The sequence below is a fragment of the Dipodomys spectabilis genome, unplaced genomic scaffold (genome assembly GCF_019054845.1).
Source record: "Dipodomys spectabilis isolate Male_0828 unplaced genomic scaffold, ASM1905484v1 ptg000265l, whole genome shotgun sequence".
NCBI lineage: Eukaryota > Metazoa > Chordata > Mammalia > Rodentia > Heteromyidae > Dipodomys > Dipodomys spectabilis.
In genome coordinates, this window is record NW_024870942.1 from 205,897 (window position 1) to 228,171 (window position 22,275).

At 40.0% G+C, this 22,275-nt stretch overlaps 2 gene segments (V, D, J or C); both read left to right on the forward strand.

The window, feature by feature from the left end:
* Positions 1 to 805: 805 nt before the first annotated feature.
* On the forward strand, positions 806 to 1,541 carry LOC122125412. The segment is given in 2 exon segments: positions 806 to 874; positions 1,063 to 1,541. Coding segments are annotated over 2 exon segments (531 nt in total).
* A 10,478-nt stretch (positions 1,542 to 12,019) lies between these two features.
* LOC122125413 lies at positions 12,020 to 14,141 on the forward strand. The segment is given in 3 exon segments: positions 12,020 to 12,147; positions 12,304 to 12,591; positions 14,056 to 14,141. Coding segments are annotated over 3 exon segments (426 nt in total).
* The last annotated feature ends 8,134 nt before the right edge of the window (positions 14,142 to 22,275 follow it).

Below are 22,275 nucleotides of genomic sequence, written 5' to 3' on the forward strand. Positions count from 1 at the left end.
ATGCAAAGTTCACTGACCTGGATATTCTCCAATAGCATCAGTACCCAAGCTTTCACATATCTTCTCTAAGACTGGAAGGAACAAAATAAATAAAAGAAGAAAATGAGGTATAAAAATAGAAAAGTAACAGGTAGAGGGCTGTACTGAACATGTACAGCAATGTGAGGCCTGGGCAGAGTGACTGTGTGTCCTGCAGACAGTAGGAGAAAGGGCTGGACAGAAAAGAGGAGAGGAAAGAAGGAAATCAGAACAGCTTATGTCTGTCCTATTTTCTCTTAATCAACCAAACTAATGTTGAAACAATTTATGCACAGTCAGTGTCCTGGTAATTTTACACAACTGTGTTTATATTAAGGCACATTGCATGTTATCAAAACTGTCCTTTTTCAGGATTTTCATGCGAATTATTTCTCAACTTCTCTGGCTAGCTTGTATTAAAGAAATGGGATTGCTATTTCTGTAACTCCTCAAGGCCCTACTCAACACAGTTTTCCAGAGGTCCTTCTCTGAGGCATCAACCTCCAGCACAGAGCCTTCCCCACAAGCTTCTCTCTAGGTGGACTCTGTCAAGATAAAACCAATCCTTTCCTCCTCACACTTTGGAAGCTCTGACTGGGACCCTTACACTGCCCTCACAGCAGGGGCTGCTGTGTATCTTCAGGCAGTGAGGCTGGTTTCCTGTTAGATGAAGGGCAGAGCTCAGAGTTGACTGGCTCTGGTGAGTCAGGTGGGACCGGTTGCCTGTGGGAAGAGTATGTGTGGGCTGACGACTTGGCTGCCTCCAAAGCTGTGGAAATCACCCCAGCAAACATTCCAGGAGCCATGGGGAGGAGGCTGGGGGCTGCTCTGGGACTTCTGTGGGTGCAGATTTGCTGTGAGTTGGGGCCATCACAAGCAGAGTCAGGGAGCTCCAGAGCTGACAGGGAGGAATGGGGGACAGCTGCCACAAAGCTCCTGTGCGTCCTCCTCATCCTGGGTATTTCCTGGGGTGTTCTCAAACGGGGAAGCGGCCTCGGTGATTTCCCTGTGACACATCTGTGCCTGCTGTTCTCTTTCCACCAGGGTTGAGAGGGCTGCAGGTGGAGCAGAGCCCTTCAGTCCAGAGGCTCCAGGATGGAGCCAGCTCGACCCTGAGGTGCAATTTCTCTACCACGGTGTACAATGTGCAGTGGTTCCGACAGAATCCTGGCGGCGGCCTCCTCAGGCTGTTCTTCATGACTCCAGGGACAAAGCAGAAGGGAAGGCTACAGTCAACACTGGATTCCAAGGAATGCTACAGCAGCCTGCACATCTCTGCCTCCCAGCTGGAAGACTCGGGCACCTACCTTTGTGCAGCAGAGGCACAGTGCTCCCAGACACCCTGCAGCCTGGCCCCAAAGTGCAGCCGGGCTGCAGCCCCAGCCTCTGCCTCAGGGAGGGTGCACAGCAGCATTCCCCAGCTGTGGGTTCCTGATTCACCTCGAGTCGCTGTCAGCTCTTCTGATCTCAGGACTGTCATTCATTTGATTTGTTCCATTTACCATCCGGGAAATATTTTATAAGAAAAATCCCTCATGGAACCAGTGACTGAAAGTAATGGGAAAACAGGTCTCCTGACAGACTTCATCAATTACACAGGAATTACTGTCATGGAACACTTTTTAAAAACAGATGATTATCCAGGACCTAGTTGGCACATACCTATAATCTTTCTACTCAAGAGGCTGAAATCTGAGCACCACCAATTTAGCCTGCGGAGATTAGAAAGTTCATGAGACTCGTCTCCAACTAACCACCAAAGAGCCAGAAATGAAGCTCTAGTTCAAGTGTTAGAGGGCTAACCTTAATTAAAAAAAAAACTCAAGTGACTGCATGAAGGCCCTGACTTCAAGCCCTAGTACCAGCACTGAATATGATGGTGGGGGAGAAGGGTACTTTTTGCCAGTCATGTGACATGAACTTGGAGCCTGGGTGTTGTCTCTCAGCTTTTCCACTCTAGGGTAGCACTCTACCACTTTGAGCCACAGCACCACTTCCAGTTTTCTAGTGATTATTTGGAGATAATTATCTCATAGATTCCCCTTCCCCAGGCTGGCATTGAATCACTATCCTCAGATCTCAGTCTCCTGAGTAGCTAGGATTATAGGTATGAGCTACTGCATCCATCAATATATATGTAATATACAATACATATACATCACATATAGTATCTTTGATCTAGTATTTCAGCTCATTATCGGTATATTTTTAATATTACCCAGAAATGAAAACATTATACCACATCATCCACACTTTTTTTTTTTTTTTTGGTCCAGTTGTGGGGCCTGAACTCTGGGCCTGGGCGCTGTCCCTCAGCTCTTCAGCTCAAGGCCAGTGCTCTACCACTTGAGCCATAGCGCCACTTTTTCATTTTTGCTTATGTGGTGCTGAGGAATCGAACCCAGGCCCTCATGCATACCAGGCAAGCGCTCTACCACTGAGCCATCTTCCCAGCTCATCCACACTTTTTATTCAGATTTTTTCAGACATTGACCCATAACAGATGTATTGATATATACAATGTACATACACTGATACACACACTTGTGTGTTTATATACAGATATATATACATACATACAGATATGCTATCATTAAGTATTAAGACTTCAGGTGATTACATACATGACTTATGCACTGACAATATTTCACCACTTTGCACAAGAAGATACTGAGGAAGGCAAAGTGAAAGTATCTTCCCTAAGAAGTTATTGTTCTATCTAGGAGGGCTGGATTTGTGAAACCAGAGCTGGACACTGAGTCAGGCTTGTAGAACGTTCCAGAATATAAATGATACTTTTTGGTAACTTTCTATCATGTGATTTTATATATATGTATATATATATATATTTATATATATGCACACACACATATATAATATCCATTTTGTCCTTTTCTTTTTTTCAAGCACCATCAACACCCTATTATGATTTTTTCAGATTTTTATTGTTATTATAAATGTGATATAGAGAGGGATTACAGTTATGTAAGTCAGTTAATGAGTACATTTCTTTTGAGACAATGTCACTCTGTTCCTCACTGTTTCCCAGTTTTTCCTTCCCATCCCTACCCATAAGTTATATAGTTCATTTTCCACATAGTATCTAGTGAGTACCACTGCTGCATTTGTTCACTCTTTGTCCCTCCACTTCTTTGCCCTTCCTTATCCTCCCAAAACAGATAAAGGAACAAACAAGACAAACAGAAAATAAAACAAAAAATAGTAATAACCGGAAAAAACCTCATTTCTATGTCCTGGAGTTAATTTCTATAAATATTAGATGTACATAAGCATTGCATCTTTGTGATCCCCAACTGAGTACCCTCCTTTTCTCCCACTGTGTGTGAATGTCTACAGTTTTGTATAATTCATCATTTCCAGCATATATTAGTTCTAGCTTCCACATATGAGAGAAAGCATGCAATCTTTCTGTCTCTGAGGTGGGCTTACCTCATTTAACATGATTTATTGTTGGTCTATCCATTTCCCTGAAAATGACATAACATTATTCTTTCTAATTGCTGCGTAAAATTCAATTGTGCACAGATACCACACTTTTTATCCATTTGTCTATTTAAGGCACGTGAACAGTTTCCATGACATGGCAATTGTGAATAGTGTTGCAATGAACATGAGTGTACAAGTGTCTTTACAATATCCTGCTTTGTGATGTTCTGGGTAGATGCCCAGGAGTGGTATGGTGGATGGTAGGGAACATCTAAGTTTAGTTTTTTGAGGAACCTCCAGACTGCTGTGCAGAGTGGTTGTAGTAGATTTCATTCCCACCATCAGTGCAATAGGGTTCCTTTTTCCCCCACATTTCACCAACATTTGTTATTGTTCCAATTCAGTGTTGGAAGATGGAACAAGCAAATGAGCAGAGAAGATTCACAGACTTGAAGACAGGAACAAGGAAGGGCAAGCTCAGGTTCAAGAGCACGAGGTGAACTCAATGAATTGAGCAGTTGTATGGACCAGTCCATGTGCATAGGAGGAGGAACATAAAACACATATGTGCACATTACACTAAATGATTTGGAATAATTAATAGAATCCATAGAAGAAAATCTTCAAGTTTTAATCCTGAAAATAGATATGATATAGCACAGCAGAGTGCCTAGTAGCAGGCATAAATTAGTAATTGATAATAAAAATAGCAATTTGATAGGAAAGACCACTATTTTTTTGGGGGGGGGGTCTGGTTGTGGGGCCTGAACTCTGGGCCTGGGCGCTGTCCCTCAGCTCTTCAGCTCAAGGCTAGCGCTCTACCACTTGAGCCACAACACCACTTCCAGCTTTTTTCTTTTTGCTTATGTGGTGTTGAGGAATCAAACCCAGGGCCTTCAGCATTCAAGGCAAGCGCTCTACCACTGAGCCACCTTCTCAGCCCAAGACCACTATTTTTATATGAAGTTTAAATGAACAAATTATTAACACAGAGGAGAATTTAATTTTAATTTTCCTTGCAACCGAAGGCATAGTGAGAAGATACTTGCATTAGAATTCTGAATTATTTGCAAATGATGGCACCATTGTCAGTTGATCAAATCTTGAGAAGTAAATGAAAATGTTATAGGAATTAAAATAATGCTGTAAACTACTTTTATTTATTTAATGAATTATTTTTCTTGTTTATTTATATATTTATTTGCTTGACTGTTATCCCTTAAAAATGTTTTTGCTCTAGGTTGATGCCATACCATTTGAACAGCTCCACCTCTGGCTTTTAAAAATTAATATTGTAGAGTTAATATACAGAACGGTTACAGTTACATGAATCAGATAATGAGTATGAGTACAATTATTTTCTTTTTTTTGTTTGGTTCGGTTGTGGGGCCTGAACTCTGGGCCTGGGCACTCTCCCTCAGCTCTTCAGCTCAAGGCGAGTGCTCTACCACTTGAGCCACAGGGCCTTTTTTTTCTGCTTACGTGGTGCTGAGGAATCGAACCCAGGGCTTCATGCATGCAAGGCAAGCACTCTACCACTGAGCCATCTTCCCAGCCCTGAGTACAATTATTTTCTAACCCTTTCTCTCCTTCCATTTCTCTCTCCCAGCCTTTCCCTCCCATCTCCACCGACAAGATATCCAGTTCATTTTCCACATAGTGTCTAGTGAATATCAATGTTGTTCCACTTTTTTTTTAATTAATTTAATTTTATTTTATTTGTGAACATACTGTACAGAGGGGTTACAATTACATGGGCAGGATAATGCGTACATTTCTTACCAAGCATTGAAGCCTCCTCCTTTGTTTACCCTTCACATCCCTTCCCAGCCTCCCTCCTCCCCCCCAATCCCAATCCTTCTCCTTCCCCTCCCCCGTTCCCCCCCCCCCCCCCCCCCCGCACCGACGTTGTAAAGCTCATTTTGGACATGACAACTTGTACTTCTCATTGTTGCAACAGGTCCACCTGTATCCTTAAACAACTGGTTTTTCCCCATCTCCTCCACAAGTTATACTGACATCAAATATAGTGAAAGCAGGGGTTATACTGTGGGGGAGGGACATACAAAGCAACAAAGAGATAATCTTACAAATGCATTAGAAACACATGCATGAAAGAAAAAAACATTAAAATACATATCTAAGGGTTCATTTTCCTGACATCACATTATCTGACCTTTTCCGCTTGACTCATACATATACTAGATATTGCAAATAAGGGAAACCATGGGACCTATGTTTCTTTGGGCCTGGCTTACTTCACTTAATATAATTTTTTCCAAGTTTTTCCATTTCCTAACAAATGGGGCAATGTCATTCTTTCTGATGGAGGCATAGAATTCCATTGTGTATATATACCACATTTTCTTGATCCATTCATCTACTAAGGGGCATCTGGGTTGGTTCCATATCTTAGCTATGGTAAATAATGCTGCAATAAACATAGTTGTGCTGGTAGCTTTAGTGTGGTCTTGTTTGTAAACATTTGGGTAAATGCCCAAAAGTGGGATTGCTGGGTCATAGGGGAGTTCTATGTGAAGTCTTTTGAGGAACCTCCATACTGCTTTCCAAAGTGGTTGAACAAGTTTACATTCCCACCAACAATGAAGGAAGGTTCCTTTCTGTCCACATCCCCTCCAGCATCTGTTGCTGTTAGAGTTCTTGATTTTTGCCGTTCTAACTGGGGTGAGGTGATATCTCAATGTTGTTTTGATTTGCATTTCTTTTATGGCTAGGGATGTTGAACATTTCTTCATGTGTCTATTGGCCATCCTTCTTTCTTCTTCAGAGAAGTTTCTCTTTAAGTCTTTCACCCACTTATTTATTGGGCAGTTGTTTCTTTGAGGATTTGTTGTTGGGGGGTTTAATTTTTTGAGTTCCAAGTATATTTTAGATATGAGACCCTTGTCCGTTGTATGGCTAGTAAAGCTCTTCTCCCAATCCGTGGGCTTTCCACTGATCTTGCTAGCTATGTCATTTGCCCTGCAGAAGCTCTGCAACTTGATGCAATCCCATTTGTCCAACCTTTCTTTGATTTGTTGTGTTTCCGGGTCTCTATTCAAAAAATTTCGGCCTGAGCCAAGGAGACCCAGGGTTTCTCCTATTCCATCCTGTAATGTAGTTAACCAATTTTGCCAGCACCATTTACTGAAGAGGCTGTCTTTCTTCCATTCTATTGTTTTAGCTCCCTTATCGAAGATTAGATGGCTATAGGTCTGTAGGTTCATTTCTGGGTTTTCAATTCTATTCCATTGGTCCTGAGGTCTGTTCTTATGCCAATACCAAGCTGTTTTGATTACTATGGCTTTATAGTAGAGTTTGAAATTTGGTATTGATATTCCTCCAGCAGTGTTCTTTCCGTTGAGGAGCATTTTTGCTATTCAGGGTCTTTTATTGTTCCATATGAATTTTTGGATTGCCTCTTCTATTTCCTTGAAGAATGAGGGTGGAATTTTGATAGGTATTGCGTTGAATTTGTAGATAGCCTTGGGAAGTATTGCCATTTTCACGATGTTAATCTTTCCAATCCAGGAGCATGGGAGGTTTTGCCATTTTTTAAGTTCTGTGTTGATTTCCTTTTTCAAGATTTTAAAGTTTTCATCATAGAGGTCCTTCACTTCTTTAGTTAATTCCTAGGTATTTTATTTTTTGTGGGGCTATTACAAATGGAGTTTCTCTCCTAATTTCAGCCACACTTTTCTCATTGTTGGCATACAGAAAAGCCATTGATTTTGGGGGGTTAATTTTATACCCTGCTACTTTGCCAAAGTTTTGAATCAGCTTGAGTAATTTGGGAGTGGAGTCTATGGGATTCTTTAAATACAAGATCATGCCATCTGCAAAGAGGGAGAGTTTTTTTTCTTCTTTCCCTATTTGGATCCCCTTTATGTCTGCATCTTGTCTTATTGCTGTAGCTAGGCATTCTAATACTAGATTGAAGAGAAGTGGAGAGAGTGGGCATCCTTGTCTTGTTCCTGAGTTAAGAGGAAATGGCTTTAGTTTTTCACCATTGAGTATAATGCTGGCTGTATGTTGTTCCACTTTTATGTGCCTTCTTTTACCCTCCCAAATGCAAACTAACAAGATAAAAGTAAAATAAACAAAAACAGCAACAATGGCAATTAAAATGTCTCCTGTTCCCTTTTTTTAATTTGATTTCATACAATATTATTTCATCTGATCATCTGTTCATAGGTACTAAGCCTTTCTCCACCACTCTTATGCATATCCTCCTTTGGCCTTTGCATGTTAATGACTATGGTCCTATACAATTTATCATGTCACAGAATGTGTGCATATTTATTTATTTACTTATTTATTTATTTTAGTCATTCTGTGTACGTACTTGTAGATTTATAGGCACATTCTAGATGCCACAAATGAGAGCAAACATGCAGCCTACGTTTATTTGGCTATGGCTTACTTTGCTTGCTATAATTTTTTTCCAAGCCTTTCCTTTTCCTTACAAATGGTACAATATCATTTTTTTGATGGATGAATAGAATTCCATTGTGTGTGTGTGTGTGTGTGTGTGTGTGTGTGTGTGTGTGTGTGTGTGTGTTTGTGTGTGTGTGTATCACATTGTCTTGATCCATTCATCTACTGAGGTAGGTTGATTCCATATTTTGGCTATGGTAAACAATGCTGCAATGAACATGACTGTGATGGTGGCTTTAATTTGGCCTGGTTTGTTGGCCATTGGATAAATGCACAGGAGTTGAGTTGCTGGGTCATAGGAAAGTTCTATGTTTAGTCTTTTAAGGAAATTTCATACTGCTTTCCAGAGTAGTCTAAGAAGTTTATATTCCCACCAATAATGTAATAGGGTTCCTTTTTGCCCACATCCCTGACATCATTTGTTACTGTTAGTTTTCCTAATAATGGCCATTCTAACTGGAATGAGATGGAATCTCAATATTGTTTTGATTTGCACTTCTTTTATGGCCAGAGATGTTGAACATCTCTACATGTGTTGATTGGCCCTTCTTATTTCTTCCTCAGAGATGTCTCTTTAAGTCTGTACCCATTTAATAACTAATTTTTTTGTTTCTTTGATGATTTGTTTTGGGGAGCTTTAATTTTTTGAGCTCTTTCTTAAGTATATTTTAGATATGAGGCCGTTGGCTAAATTACAGATTCCCCTTCCTGTAATATTTTCACAGTATCTGGCCTGACATTGAGGTCTTCAATCCATTTAGAGTTGATTCTGGTGCAAGGTGATATATGGGTAACTAGCTTCAGTTTTCTATACTTAGACAGACAATTTTTCCAAAACCCTTTGTGGAAGAGTCTGTCTTTCTTCCAACCTTTTGTTTTGTTTGTGGGCTCATTTATGGATCTTCTGTTTCATTGGTCCTCAGACCTATTCTTGTGCCAGTATCAAGCTGTCTTTATTATTATGGCTTTGCAATAAAGCTTGAAGTTCAATATCGTTATTCCTACAGTGTTGTTCTTCCTGCTAAGGATTGTTTTTGCTATTCTGGGTCTTTGATTATTCCACATGAATTTTTACATTGATTTCTCTATTTCTTTGAAGAATGTTGGTGGGATTTTTATGGGTATTGCATTGAATTTGTATATTGCTCTGGGCAGCATTACCATTTTAATATGTTAATTCTTCCCAACCAGGAGCATGGAATGCTTTTTTTTTCCATTTCCTTAAGTCTGCTTCAATTTCTTTTTTCAGAGTTTTAAAGTTTTCACAATAGAGGTCCTTCATATCTTTGATTAAGTTAATTCCCAAGTATTTAATTTTTTGAGGCTATTACAAATGGAGTTGACTTCTTGATTTCAGCATTGCTCTTCTCATTGTTGGCATACAAAATTATGCAGTTCTTGTCCTAGCTTCTGTTAATGTGTTGAATTACATTACTTGACTTGTGTATATTGAACCAACCTTGCAAACCTGGAATGAATCCTGTTGGATTGTAATATATGGTTTTTTGTTAGCTGTTGAATTTGGTTGGCCAGAATTTTGTTGAGGAGTTTTTCATCAACATTTATCAAAGAGGTGGGTCTATAGTTTTCTTTCTTTGATGGGTCCCTATGTGGTTTTGAGCACTATGCTGACTTCATAGAATAAGTCTGGTAGTGATCTTTCCCTTTACATTTCATTAAAGAGTTTCAAAAAGTTCTTAGCCCCAAAGGACATAACATTACATATATTTAAATCATTGTGAGATCTGCTGAGTGTTTCCTACCCTTAATTTTGTGTAAATCTGCTCCCTGTATTCAAATAGTACCATAAAACAAGGCAAAGGTCATGGCAGCATTATGAGAATGATGAACCAAGCATCTATAATACAATGCTGAATACTGTGCATTCTGAAATTTTATGCTTTTCCAAAATGACACTCTGCTTGAAACCACAGACCTGCAGATGTCAAGGGTCTGCTGTAATGTGGATACACCAATAAAATAAATACATCATCACAATAGAGCATTCTACTGACCCATGCTCAGACTGTGGAGTCCACCCATATATTACTAGTTGTGATGACCTTTATTACTTAGTTACATTTCTTTTTTTTAAATTTTTATTGTAAAGGTGATGTACAGAGGGGTTACAGTTACACAAGTTAAATAATGAGTACATTATCTTCATTTTCTTCCAGTTTTTTACGTCCCAACTCCTCTCCCTTCCCAAGTTGTATAGTACATAGTGTCCATATAGTACATATAGTACATATAGTCCAACATAGGGTCTAGTGAGTATCACTGCTGATTCAGTTCATACTTTGTCCCACTACTTCTGTGCAGAATTCTATTTTATTTTGTTTTTTTACTGTTTAGAGATCTACGCCACCCATTATTTACATTAGAGAAAGATGAAACCAGGAAAAATCACACCCTGATTATTTATTTCTACTTCTGAAGAAGCATTAAAAAATGATTAGAGAGAATTCACACATACTGGCTCATTGATGAACATGAAATGGTGTTGGATGTCCATGATGTAGTACAATTTCACCCAGCCCTTATACTACTCCACATTTCACACAGCGCTCAAACAGCATTATTCTCTGTTAAACAGTATAAAAGATGGTTATAAATGGTCAGATCTTGCTCAGTGTTCAGTTTACAAAGGTAGAACGAAAGTGCAAGATACTGGTATGAAATAACTAGTAATTAGGGGTCCATAGAAAGAAATTCCAATTCCTCACTTCCTCCTGAGAATTTTCTCCTTGCCTCATTCTTTCTGAGCCATTTGCTGAGTGAGGAGAAACAGTTATAATGAAACGCCCAAAACTGAGCTCTGCTGCTTGAATGTGGAATAGTCTTAGTCCATTGAGCTTCCACAATGGAGTTCCAGTTTGTGTAAATGTGTGACACAGTGGTCAAGAAAGGAGACTTGGGTGAGCTAAGGATATTCTACTGGCTGCTGGATAGTGAGCCAAAGGGGACAGTGTTGTCTTCTCCACCGTATAATTTATAATGACTTTTCTAAAAGTAATAATGATATTCGTTATCCCAATGACTGTGCTTTGAAGGCAGGAAAGCGACATAATAAACCTCAAACATTATCAGTTAAATGGTGAGGGAAACTGAGATGACGGTATGTATTGGCTTCCTGAAACTTAGTCCATCAAAGTGTTAAAAATATCCGTACCTGGATGCCATGACTTAACAGTATGATACTGTCCTAAAATATCTGTCTCAAAGCAGAAAAAACATTGCCAAGTGATTAATTTGAGAATTCCAATATAGGACATGAGAAGGAGAACAAAAGCCTTTGAAAGCGAAATGTTATACACTCACAATAATCATCTCATGCATGTACTTTTCTATATATTTCATATAGGAATGTGTGTGGTGTTTGTGTGTGCACGGAAATGTGAATTCTAAACTGAGTTGAGTTTAAGGCTTATCATCACAGCTATTCTAAAATATTTAAGTCTGTGAATCATGAATAAGGAAGTAGATTCATTTCCCTCAACTCATGGGACTCTAAGCATAACATTACTTCCTATAATGAGGTCATCTTGGTTTTTCTGATATTATTGATTATGGTCAGTTCTCTAGGATCAATTTCTTTTTGCAGACACAGACAATATTGAGGTTTCCCTAAAATTATTCTCACAAACACAATGAGATAGCGTAGATGGGAATGGTTTTTGATGGAAAAAGAGAAAAGCCTATAAATTTGTAAAATTAAAGGACGTTTATAATGTTTGATGTAAACACACACACACACACACACACACATTTAACTGGAAGTATGAGGCCTTGAGTTCAAATCTTAATGCTACAAAAAGTGACTCAATTGTGACAAAATATCAACATACTTACTGTACATTTACTCCTTTATCAAGACACTTTATTGAACTTTATTTAACCTATTGCTGTTTTGTGTTGTTGGCTTGGCTTAGGTACCCATACATTTAACCAGAGTTCAGTAGTAAGGGGTGTGACCACAAGGTGGCAGTGAAACTCAGCAAATATCCAATATGTTCATTGTAGTGGATTCTAAATGAATAGGCCAAAGGCAAAAGCAAATCTTTTTCTTATTGGCTATGTAGACATCTCAGGAAACACTACAACTGAAAGAGAGAAAGGGAGACAACTTGGTAACAGAAGTGACATCAGATAGGAGATCTTAAGTCTTCAACTGATCCTACTTGGGAAGAAAAATGAAGAGATTGATTCATGATTTATTCCTGCTCCTGTGGCTGCAGCTGCACTGTAAGTTGAGGATTAAAGGAAACCGTATTTTAGTGGATTTCTTTAGATATCCAGGAGAAGATCAGTTTATCCAAACTGTCTATAGTTACTGTAGGAAAAGACCATTCTGAAGAGTACTGACCTAACTGTCTCCTTTCTGTCTTTCTCTCTATATAGTGCTGAGCCAAGGAGAGAAGGTGGAGCAGAGTCCTTCTGTCCTGAGTGTGCAGGAGGGAGACAGTTGTGTCATCAACTGTACTTACACAGACAGTGCCTCAGTCTACTTCCCTTGGTACAAGCAAGAACCAGGACAGGGTCCCCAGCTTATTATAGACATCCGTTCAAATCGGGACAGAATTGAAAATGGAAAACTCCAGGTCTTATTGAAGAAGAATGACAAACACCTTTCTCTGCACATCAAAGATACCCAGCCTGAGGACTCAGCTGTCTACTACTGTGCAGCAAGTACACATTGCTCCCCAGACACCTGCAGCCCGTCCTCAAACTTGCCACCATGGTTGCAGCCAGCCCTTTTCTTCACCACAGCCCTTCCAGCACAGCATTTGCTTAATGTCTGTCTATATGTAGCAGAACACGCCGGGCACTGGTGGCTCATTCCTGTAATCCTAGCTACTCAGGACCCTGAGATCTGAGGATAGCCGTTTAAAGCCTGCCGAGGCAGGAAAGTCCATGAGACTCTTATCTCCAATAAACCACTAGAAAGCCGGAAGTGGCACTGTGGCTCAAGCGGTAGTACTCACCTTGAGGTGAACAGCACAAGGACAGCACCCAAGCCCAGAGTTCAAGCCCTACAACCGACAAAAAAAAAAAGTAGCAAAACACACAGAAATTAAGGATATGTAAGACGATTAGGTTAAAGAAGACACTGGCAGTTGAGAACCTTTTGTAGGGTGAATGTTTGTGAAGAGATTACTTCTCTATTTACTCAGTATTTTTATATGAGGTTAAAAAATGGGTAGAGCTAAGTTTAGTGACGGAGCATAAGGTCTTATTTCCCAACCTCTCTGGGCATGCCAAATCCAGGCTCATCCTCAGGTTCACCAATCTTAAAGCTACACTTAATGGCTTGTTAAAAGGAACTAATGATATTATCTTTTCTTCTTTCTTTTGCAGGTACTTGGACTTGAACTCAGGGCCTGAGCACCCACTTTGAACTTTGTGCTCAAAGCTGGTGCTCTACCACTGAACCCCAGTTCAATATCCAGCTTTGTGGTAGGAAATTCGAAATAAGAGACTCATGGACTCTCTTCTTTTGGTTGACTTCAAACCATGGTCCTCAGATTTCAGCCTTTTGCATAGCTAGGATAACAAGTGTGAGCCCATAGTACCTAGCATGATAGTTTCTTGAAATCCATTTATTAGTTTCACGATTAAACTTCTCCATATGAAAAATTCTAATTTAAATATTGCCTGTCTCTTGTGCGTGGAATTGGAGTCTTTTGAACGTTTCATGTTACTTTCTCTGATGCACCATTATACAAAATCTGTTAATTAAATGAAACATCAAAATTTAAAATTGACAGTTCTGTATCCAGATTATCTGTTAGGAGAATTTGGTCAATAGATTCAAAGATGTTGATATGTACAATCAACAGTTGCACAGATCTTATGTACAATATATGGACCATAGCTAATAATATTACACTGTATTACAATTTTTCTCAAATAAGTGTTTTTTGTGTTCCTAATATTCTCAAACCATCAAAAAACTACTTAGTAAAAGGATAGACATCTGTAGTCTTCGATTTATTATTTATGTTCACCCAATAATGTAATGTTGTAATCCTTGATTCACAGTACAATTTAGTTAAAAAATATTTTTATTCATCATTCTCAATAAATCTGCATTATTTCAAGATAGTTAAATTTACTCCTTGCATACCATTTATTGTCACCTTATTTTTCTAGAGTTATATAAAGAGTTATATGTGTCATTTATCATCTACATTACTCATCGCATAGTAGTGGATTATTACTTTATCCTCAATTTTTGACTAAGCTATTTATTTTATCCCAATTTTTTGTCAGTCATGGGGCTTGAACTCTAGGCCTGAGCACCATCCCTCAGCTCTTCAGCTTAAGGCAAGCACTCTACTAATTGAGCCGTAGCACCACTTCCAGTTTTCTGGAGATAAGTGTCACATGGACTTTCATGCCTGGGCTGGTTTTGAACCACGATCCTCAGATCTCAGCCAACTTAGTAGCTAGGATTATAGGTATCACCCACCAACACCTGGCTTTATCCTAAAATTTTTAAGAACACATCCTCTAGTGTTCTTGACAATTCAATAAAAAATTATCTTGTAAATGATTGATCCTCTGTTCTTTCCATCTCTGTGTAAGGATGAATGTAATTGAAGATTCTTTTAGGGAGAACAGTTTCTGCTAGCTGAATTGTAGATGTTAGTTATCAGCTAATTGACTTGCTCTTATAGTCAGTGTCATTGAAATATACTAGTTTTCAACAAGAAAGATCAATATTGTAGCCCACCCCACCCCACCCCCCAGCTTTTCTCATTTCCCTCACTACAAAACTAGATCTTGGTCCACAGAAGCAAGTCTACCCTTGGTCAGTCTAATTCTCCCAAGATTGATTGTGAGTAGGAAAGAAACCAGAGCTTATATTTTATTGCTTTATTTCTTGGTTATAAAATAGTTGATATAAATCATTTAAATGGCGATACAGGTGGACCCATTGCAACAATGAGATACACAAGTCGTTATGTCGAAAACGAACTTTATAACTTTGGGGAGGGGGGCGTGGTGGGAGGATGAGAAAGGATGGGAAAGGGAAACAAAGGAGGAGGCTACAATGCTTGATAAGAAATGTACTCATTATCTTGCCCATGTAATTGTAACCCCTCTGTACAGTATTTTCACAATAAAAAAATAAATAAAAATAAATAATAAAAATATAGTTGATATAATTTCATTGGCTTAACTGCTGTATTTTCTTAAGATGATAAGAAAACAAACCACAGGCTGGGAAGTTAGCTCAGTGGTAGAGCGCTTGCCTTGCATGCCTGAGGCCCTGGGTTCGATTCCTCAGCACCACATAAGCAAAAAGAAAAAAGCTGGAAGTGGCACTGTGGCTCAAGTGGTAGAGTGCTAGCCTTGAGCTGAATTGCTGAAGGACAGCACTCAGGCCTAGAGTTTACGACCGGACCAAAAAGAAAAAAGAAAAAGAAAACAAACCACAATTATGTACCCAGAGTGTGCACAGTCCAAACTCAGAGTCTGGTATAGTAGAGAGTCTGTATTTCAGACTCATACACATTTAAGCTTTAGATCTTGGTCATAGTTGTCTGCTTTCTTCTTTGTCTTCTCCATCTTAAAATATGAAAATACGTTTTTTTTCTTCACAGTTCTGAAAGTGTGAGGTTGTAATTCATTTTCCAGGGCTGGAATCAAGATGTCAACAGGAGAGAATTTGATTGCTATCTCTTCTAGCTCTGATGGTTGCTGCCTTTTCTCAACCTGTGGCTGCATCATTCCTGACTCTGCCTCCTTGGTTGCACTGGAATCTCTTCTTTTCTTGTCAATCTCTCTTTAACCATATATGTGATTGCACTAAGCTCTCATAATCAATGATGCTCTTCCCATCTCAGGCCCCTTAGCTAAATTATGTCTACCTATAACTGTCAGGGATTTGGTGAAATAGAATCTGATGTGGAGAGAGAGCTCCTTTTGCCTCTCATTTTAACATGGCTTTGGTTTTTATTTCTACATTGAGAACATAATAATAAATTAGGCAGAGCTCCATCAGAGAAAAACAGAAAGCATAATTATCTTATTTTCTCAGAGTCCTAAGTTTGTTTTAAAATTAATATAAAGAACAACAAACATGTTTTGTGCATATCTGTTCATGAATATTGAATTCTAATACACTGCATAAATTCATGTACTCATTTTTGTTCTACAAAACCATGACAACTGGTTGGCACAGTTGAGGATTATACCATTTTATACATTCAGTTTGAATTGTGTTCTGTGTAATTTTAGTGGCCCCAGCTCTAGCTTAAATTTTCATCAATAGATTTTTTATAACAATTAACCGGGCTGATTTTATTGATCAAAATTCACTTTGTCTATTCTAGTTGGGACCATCTACTTCTTTGGAATTCCCAAGCAGTAGCACTGAATTATAAATGAAATAGATTTTTTACTTTGTAGCACAACAGTGGCTGTGAATTATGCCAGTGTGATCACTGACTCAAGCAAAGCCTATACCAAGGTCTATACCTAAGTAAAGACTATAAATAGAAACATGATTCTGTTATTAACATGCCAAAATAACCTTAAAAGGAGAAAACAAGGGACTACAAAGATAGTGGTTCCAGTCATGTCCACAATGCTGTTGAGAAAATGCTGTTCATGAAAATATAGGTTTGGTCCATGGATCCTGGGCCAGCTCTCATTTATTTCCTTTTGGCATTCTGGTCTTGAACTCAGGCCCTCATGCTTGTTAGGCAAGCACACTACAACCCAATCACACCTCCAGCATTTTGCACCAGTTTGTTTTTTAAATAGAATCTCATGTTTCTGCCTAGACTGACCTCAGACTAAAATCCTCCTATATTTACAATCTAAGACTGATATTACAGGTGTGAGCCATTATGCCTTGGTATGAGTATTCATTTTATATGGAGAGTCTGCCTTGGAAATTTCTGGAGATCTCTTAATTAAATGTCATTTAGGAATGAATTATGTCAAACTAACTCTCAAATACAAACGTAAATCTTTGTACTTTTCTTGGAAAACTTTTGGTGAACAGTACCTAATGAGGTCACTTGACAGGGCTCAAAGGAGACTTTCTCCAGAACAGTTTCCAGAATGCCAAGTCATTCAGTTTTATTTAACATACAATCTGATTTATGAATGCCCAAGTGGCAGTTTTCATAGGGCCTACTCATCAGAGTTTGTTTGTAACTGGTGTGGAATGTTGAGATTTTTTTTTCTAGTCAGCAGATGGAGAGAGTTAAAATATAAACAAAATTTCTAAGTGAAGCCAAAGTCTTCCATTACTGTCCAAGGATATATGCTTTCTTATGTATGCACAAATTGTTGAGAATATCTCCCTTTACTTTTGTTAATATTGCCTTATTGTTAATGTTCACAGAAAAGGGTTTCTGGGGCTGGGAAGGTGGCTCAGTTGTATAGTGATTGCCTTGCATGCATGAGGCCATGGGGTCGATTCCTCAACACCACATAAATAGAAAAAGTGGTACTGTGGCTCAAGTGGTAGAGCTCTAGCCTTGAGCTGAAGAGCTGAGGGAAAGCTCTCAGGCCGAGAGTTCAGGCCCCACAATGACAAAAAAAGAAAGAGGTTTCTGACACTGAGAGATACTATAATCAGGGGAATCAGGGCAATCAGGGCCATAGAGAATGATCCAGTAACTTGTTGTCAATCATCCAGATGCCAGTTAAAGCAAAGAGGAAAATATTCAAGAGTTCAAACCTAAAGATCAGTTTCTGGTCTCTAATGTGGCCTTTATGACCAGAGTGTGGTTAAAATGAAATACAGAATGCAAACTTGTTTATAGTACTAAGTTTCTGAGAACTTCATTGTGAAATCCTTAGCAAATACAGGTTAAAATTTTCTGATGTTTGCCCCAAAACAGGTAACTGAAAAGTCATTGGAAATGAGGAGAAATATTACTCTCTCAAAAATCAACTTTGTTCTATGTTGATGAAGTGATTGACTTTTACTGAAGGAAACAGTATCCAGAGGTGTGAGGATACCTGATTTTTACATATTTTACCTGTAGTATTTATTAATATTACAGCTCCCACTTGTCTCTATCACAAGTGTAAAGACTGAGATTATGGGTAAATCAGATAGGCCTGAGATTTAGTGGATTAGTTCATACATTATTTGCAAGGAAATAGATGGACCTAGAAAAAATTATGTTAAATGTAATAATTCAGGTTGAAAGAAACAAAGGTTGCTTGTTTTCTCCCATTTGAAGAAGTTAGATTACAATTAAAACTATATGTAGATACATATAGGATCATATCTGTATATAAACAAATTAACTAAAGGACAGCTTGTATATGCAGATTCCAATGGTGTAACTCCTTCAAGCAATTAACTTACTGTGTAACAAAATGAACACCTTTGAGGGTGTGATGTCAAAGGGAAGCAGGAAAGATAATGGTGGAATGAAAGTGGGAAAATGTAGTCATACTTGTCAATGTGCGTATATGACAATGAAACTATGTAACTTGAGGTAACAGATGGAGTTGGAAGAGATGGGAAGAATTACTAAAACGTTTATATTGATCAAGATGTGTTATACCTAGGAACTGTCAAGATGAATTTGTACAACCAGTTAAAGATAATGGGAATAAATTGTTAGAGCGCTTAATTCTAAAGGAAGTTGGATTGGTTGAGACTTTCAGCCAGTACAGAGAGGCTAGACATAATAAACAACTACCAAGAAGACTTTCTTTCCCATTCTGCTACAACAGTAAGAGCCCACAAACTTGCTTAATCTGTGAGGGTCACTAAGAACTCCAGCCCTGAAAGTAAAAGAAGACTCATGTCACATCTGTGGGAGAACACAGCATGCAGTTCTCCAGATGATGAACGTGGTCTTGGCTTCAGTGAGGTTGTGTGAGGCCTGGGCAGAGTTGTTGTGTGGCCTGCAGACAGTAGGAGAAAGGGCTGGACAGAAAAGAGAAGAGGAGGGCTGGGAAGGTGGCTCAGTGGTAGAGCGCTTGCCTTGCATGCCTGAGGCCCTGAGTTCGATTCCTCAGCACTACATAAGCAAAAAAGAAAAAAGCCGGAAGTGGCGCTGTGGCTCAAGTGGTAGAGCACTAGCCTTGAGCAGAAGAGCAGAGGGACAGTGCCCAGGCCCAGAATTCAGGCCCCTCAACCAGACTGAAAACAAAAAAGAGAGAGAGGAAGAGAGAAGGAAATCAGAACAGCTTATGTCTGTCCTATTTTCTCTTAATCAACCAAACTAATGTTGAAACAATTTGTGTACAGTCAGTGTCCTGGTAATTTTACACAACTGTGTTTATATTAAGGCACATTGCATGTTATCAAAACTGTCCTTTTTCAGGATTTTCATGTGAATTATTTTTCAACTTCTCTGGCAAGCTTGTATTAAAGAAATGGGATTGCTATTTCTGTAACTCCTCAAGGCCCTACTCAACACAGTTGAGCCAGAGGTCCTTCCCTGAGACATCAACCTCCAGCACACAGCCTTCCCCACAAGCTTCTCTCTAGGTGGACTCTGTCAAGATAAAACCAATCCTTTCCTCCTCACACATTGGAAGCTCTGACTGGGACCCTTACACTGCCCTCACAGCAGGGGCTGCTGTGCATCTCCAGGCAGTGAGGCTGGTTTCCTGTTAGATGAAGGGCAGAGCTCAGAGGACTGGCTCTGGTGAGTCAGGTGGAACCTGTTGCCTGCGGAAAGAAGTGTGTGAGGGCTGACGACTTGGCTGCCTCCAGAGCTGTGGAAATCACCCCAGCAAACATTCCAGGAGCCAAGGGGAGGAGGCTGGGGGCTGCTCTGGGACTTCTGTGGGTGCAGATTTGCTGTGAGTTGGGGCCATCACAAGCAGGGTCAGCGAGCTCCAGAGCTGACAGGGGACAGCTGCCACAAAGCTCCTATGCTGTCCTCCCCATCCTGGGCATTTCCTGGGATGTCCTCAGGCTTGGCAGCTGCCTTGGTGATTTCCCTGTGACACCATCTGTGCCTGCTGTTCTCTTTCCACCAGGGTTGAGAGGGCTGCAGGTGGAGCAGAGCCCTTCAGTCCAGAGGCTCCAGGATGGAGCCAGCTCGACCCTGAGGTGCAATTTCTCTACCACGGTGTACAATGTGCAGTGGTTCCGACAGAATCCTGGCGGCGGCCTCCTCAGGCTGTTCTTCATGACTCCAGGGACAAAGCAGAAGGGAAGGCTGCAGTCAACACTGGATTCCAAGGAATGCTACAGCAGCCTGCACATCTCTGCCTCCCAGCTGGAAGACTCGGGCACCTACCTTTGTGCAGCAGAGGCACAGTGCTCCCAGACACCCTGCAGCCTAGCCCCAAAGTGCAGCTGGGCTGCAGCCCCAGCCTCTGCTTCAGGGAGGGTGCACAGCAGCATTCCCCAGCTGTGGGTTCCTGATCCACCTGGAGTCGCTGTCAGCTCTTCTGATCTCAGGACTGTCATTCATTTGATTTGTTCCATTTACTATCTGGGAATTCTTTTATAAGAAAAATCCCTTTTGGAACCAGTGACTGAAAGTAATGGGAAAACAGGTCTCCTGACAGACTTCATCAATTACACAGGACTTACTGTTATGGAACACTTTTTAAAAATAGATGATTATCCAATCCTTGCTACTTAAGAGGCTGAGATCTGAGCTCCATTGATTTAGCCAGCCGAACAAGTTCGTGAGACTCTGCCAGGGTCTATCCACAGCACGAACAGGGGCTCCCAAGGGGTCAAAGGGACTGATGGAGGTGGACAGAAGTCTGAAAGCACAACTCTTTATTTCAACGAAAGCCTCAGCTATATACACTTTCTATATTTGTAAAATGCTTGTATCACATTGTTTCAAGACCCACCGCACCAACAAGTGTAGACAATACACATCCTTCTTCATTCTATTTCAAACAATCTTTGCCTACCCTACTCCCCATATAAACCCCCAGACCCAAAACCAAGAAAAACACTTCCTCAAATTAAAGGGCAAAGTACTTGCAGCCCAGAGGGTTGGAGTCAATGTCCAGGAGGCTTTGCTCACACATTGCCAGCTCCTGGCACCTCAGCTTCTGCAACATTTCCCCCTCTTTTATTTTTTAAATTGAGCAACTATATATATCCTGAACCTGGGCAAAGGAGTGGATCATACATCTTAGGAAGAAATGCAGAGAAAGTAACATCAAAACAACAAACAGCAAAATGTCCAAGAAATACCAAAAGGAGTGTTGTAGCACATTTTCAGAGTGAATCCCTGCAGGGAATGAAGAACTGATGCAGCCAAGTCTTCAGGCTCTGCTACCTTTAGGGTGGAGTGGCCAATACCAAATATCTGCCCCTGAAGCTGCATAATATCAAAGCTCAAATTATCATGGGCCCAAATTCCTTGAATATGATGCTGGATATTGGCCAAGTCACATTTCCATCATGTTTAACAGGGGTAGCAAATGTACTGATAAATAGCATGGAATGTCATTTTTAACTGAGTCTTCAGCAGTTATGCCTGATTATTAATATATATCATGGCTGTTTCCAAAGCATTTAGATGTTCTGCCATCTTTTCCCCCACTCACACTTGGGTTCCAAGGACACCAGAAACATTTTGAGCCAAAGTATTAACATGATTAACATGTATGGTTTGGGTTAGGGCCACAGCACTGGCAATCAGAGTTATGGTAGCAATAATGCTGGCAACCAATATTTCCAAAAATTTATGGGAGCAGCTAAGAGCCTTTTGAACCTCAATAGCAAACTGAAGCCCAAAATCATTATACCATGGTTCCATCACCTTAACAGGCAACATAAGATAAGGAGTTGTATTGTAACAAACAATGTATGTGCTCCAAAATGTCCAGAATTACTTATATAGTTAGTAAGAACACAATTATTTTGGCAAGAGGCATGAAATGCCTCCCCATCCTTAACCACCACACCCTGCCCAACCACCAGCATGTATGGATGCATAACACAAGCTTGCACAGTAAATGATACAAATCCATGGAGCGGAATAGGTCTCTAGAACAGTGGTATGGGAAGGTGACAGGTATTAGTCCAAGTGGGGCTTAAGGCAGTAGCCAGTCTCCAGATGTCAGGGTGAGCTTGTCCATGTGGGTTGACCAAGAGCATAGTTGGCAAAACATTGTTGATCACATCACTCTTCTGAGACTAGTCCTGCAATGCATAGTGGGGAACTCCCACCACTGGAACAGTAAACAAGATGTTGAATTCATAGGCTCTCCATGGTGGTTGATCAGCAGCAGCTGCAGGAACTTCCTGGCATAGTGGAATCCATCGGGGCGCACACCATCTCCTACCAAAGCAACTCTATTAGTGTTATACATAAGCTCCATCTTTTTCCATCCATACACCTTTTTCTTCCAGAAGAACTCAGAGCCATAATCTACCCCTGAATACCTTACTACCCATGT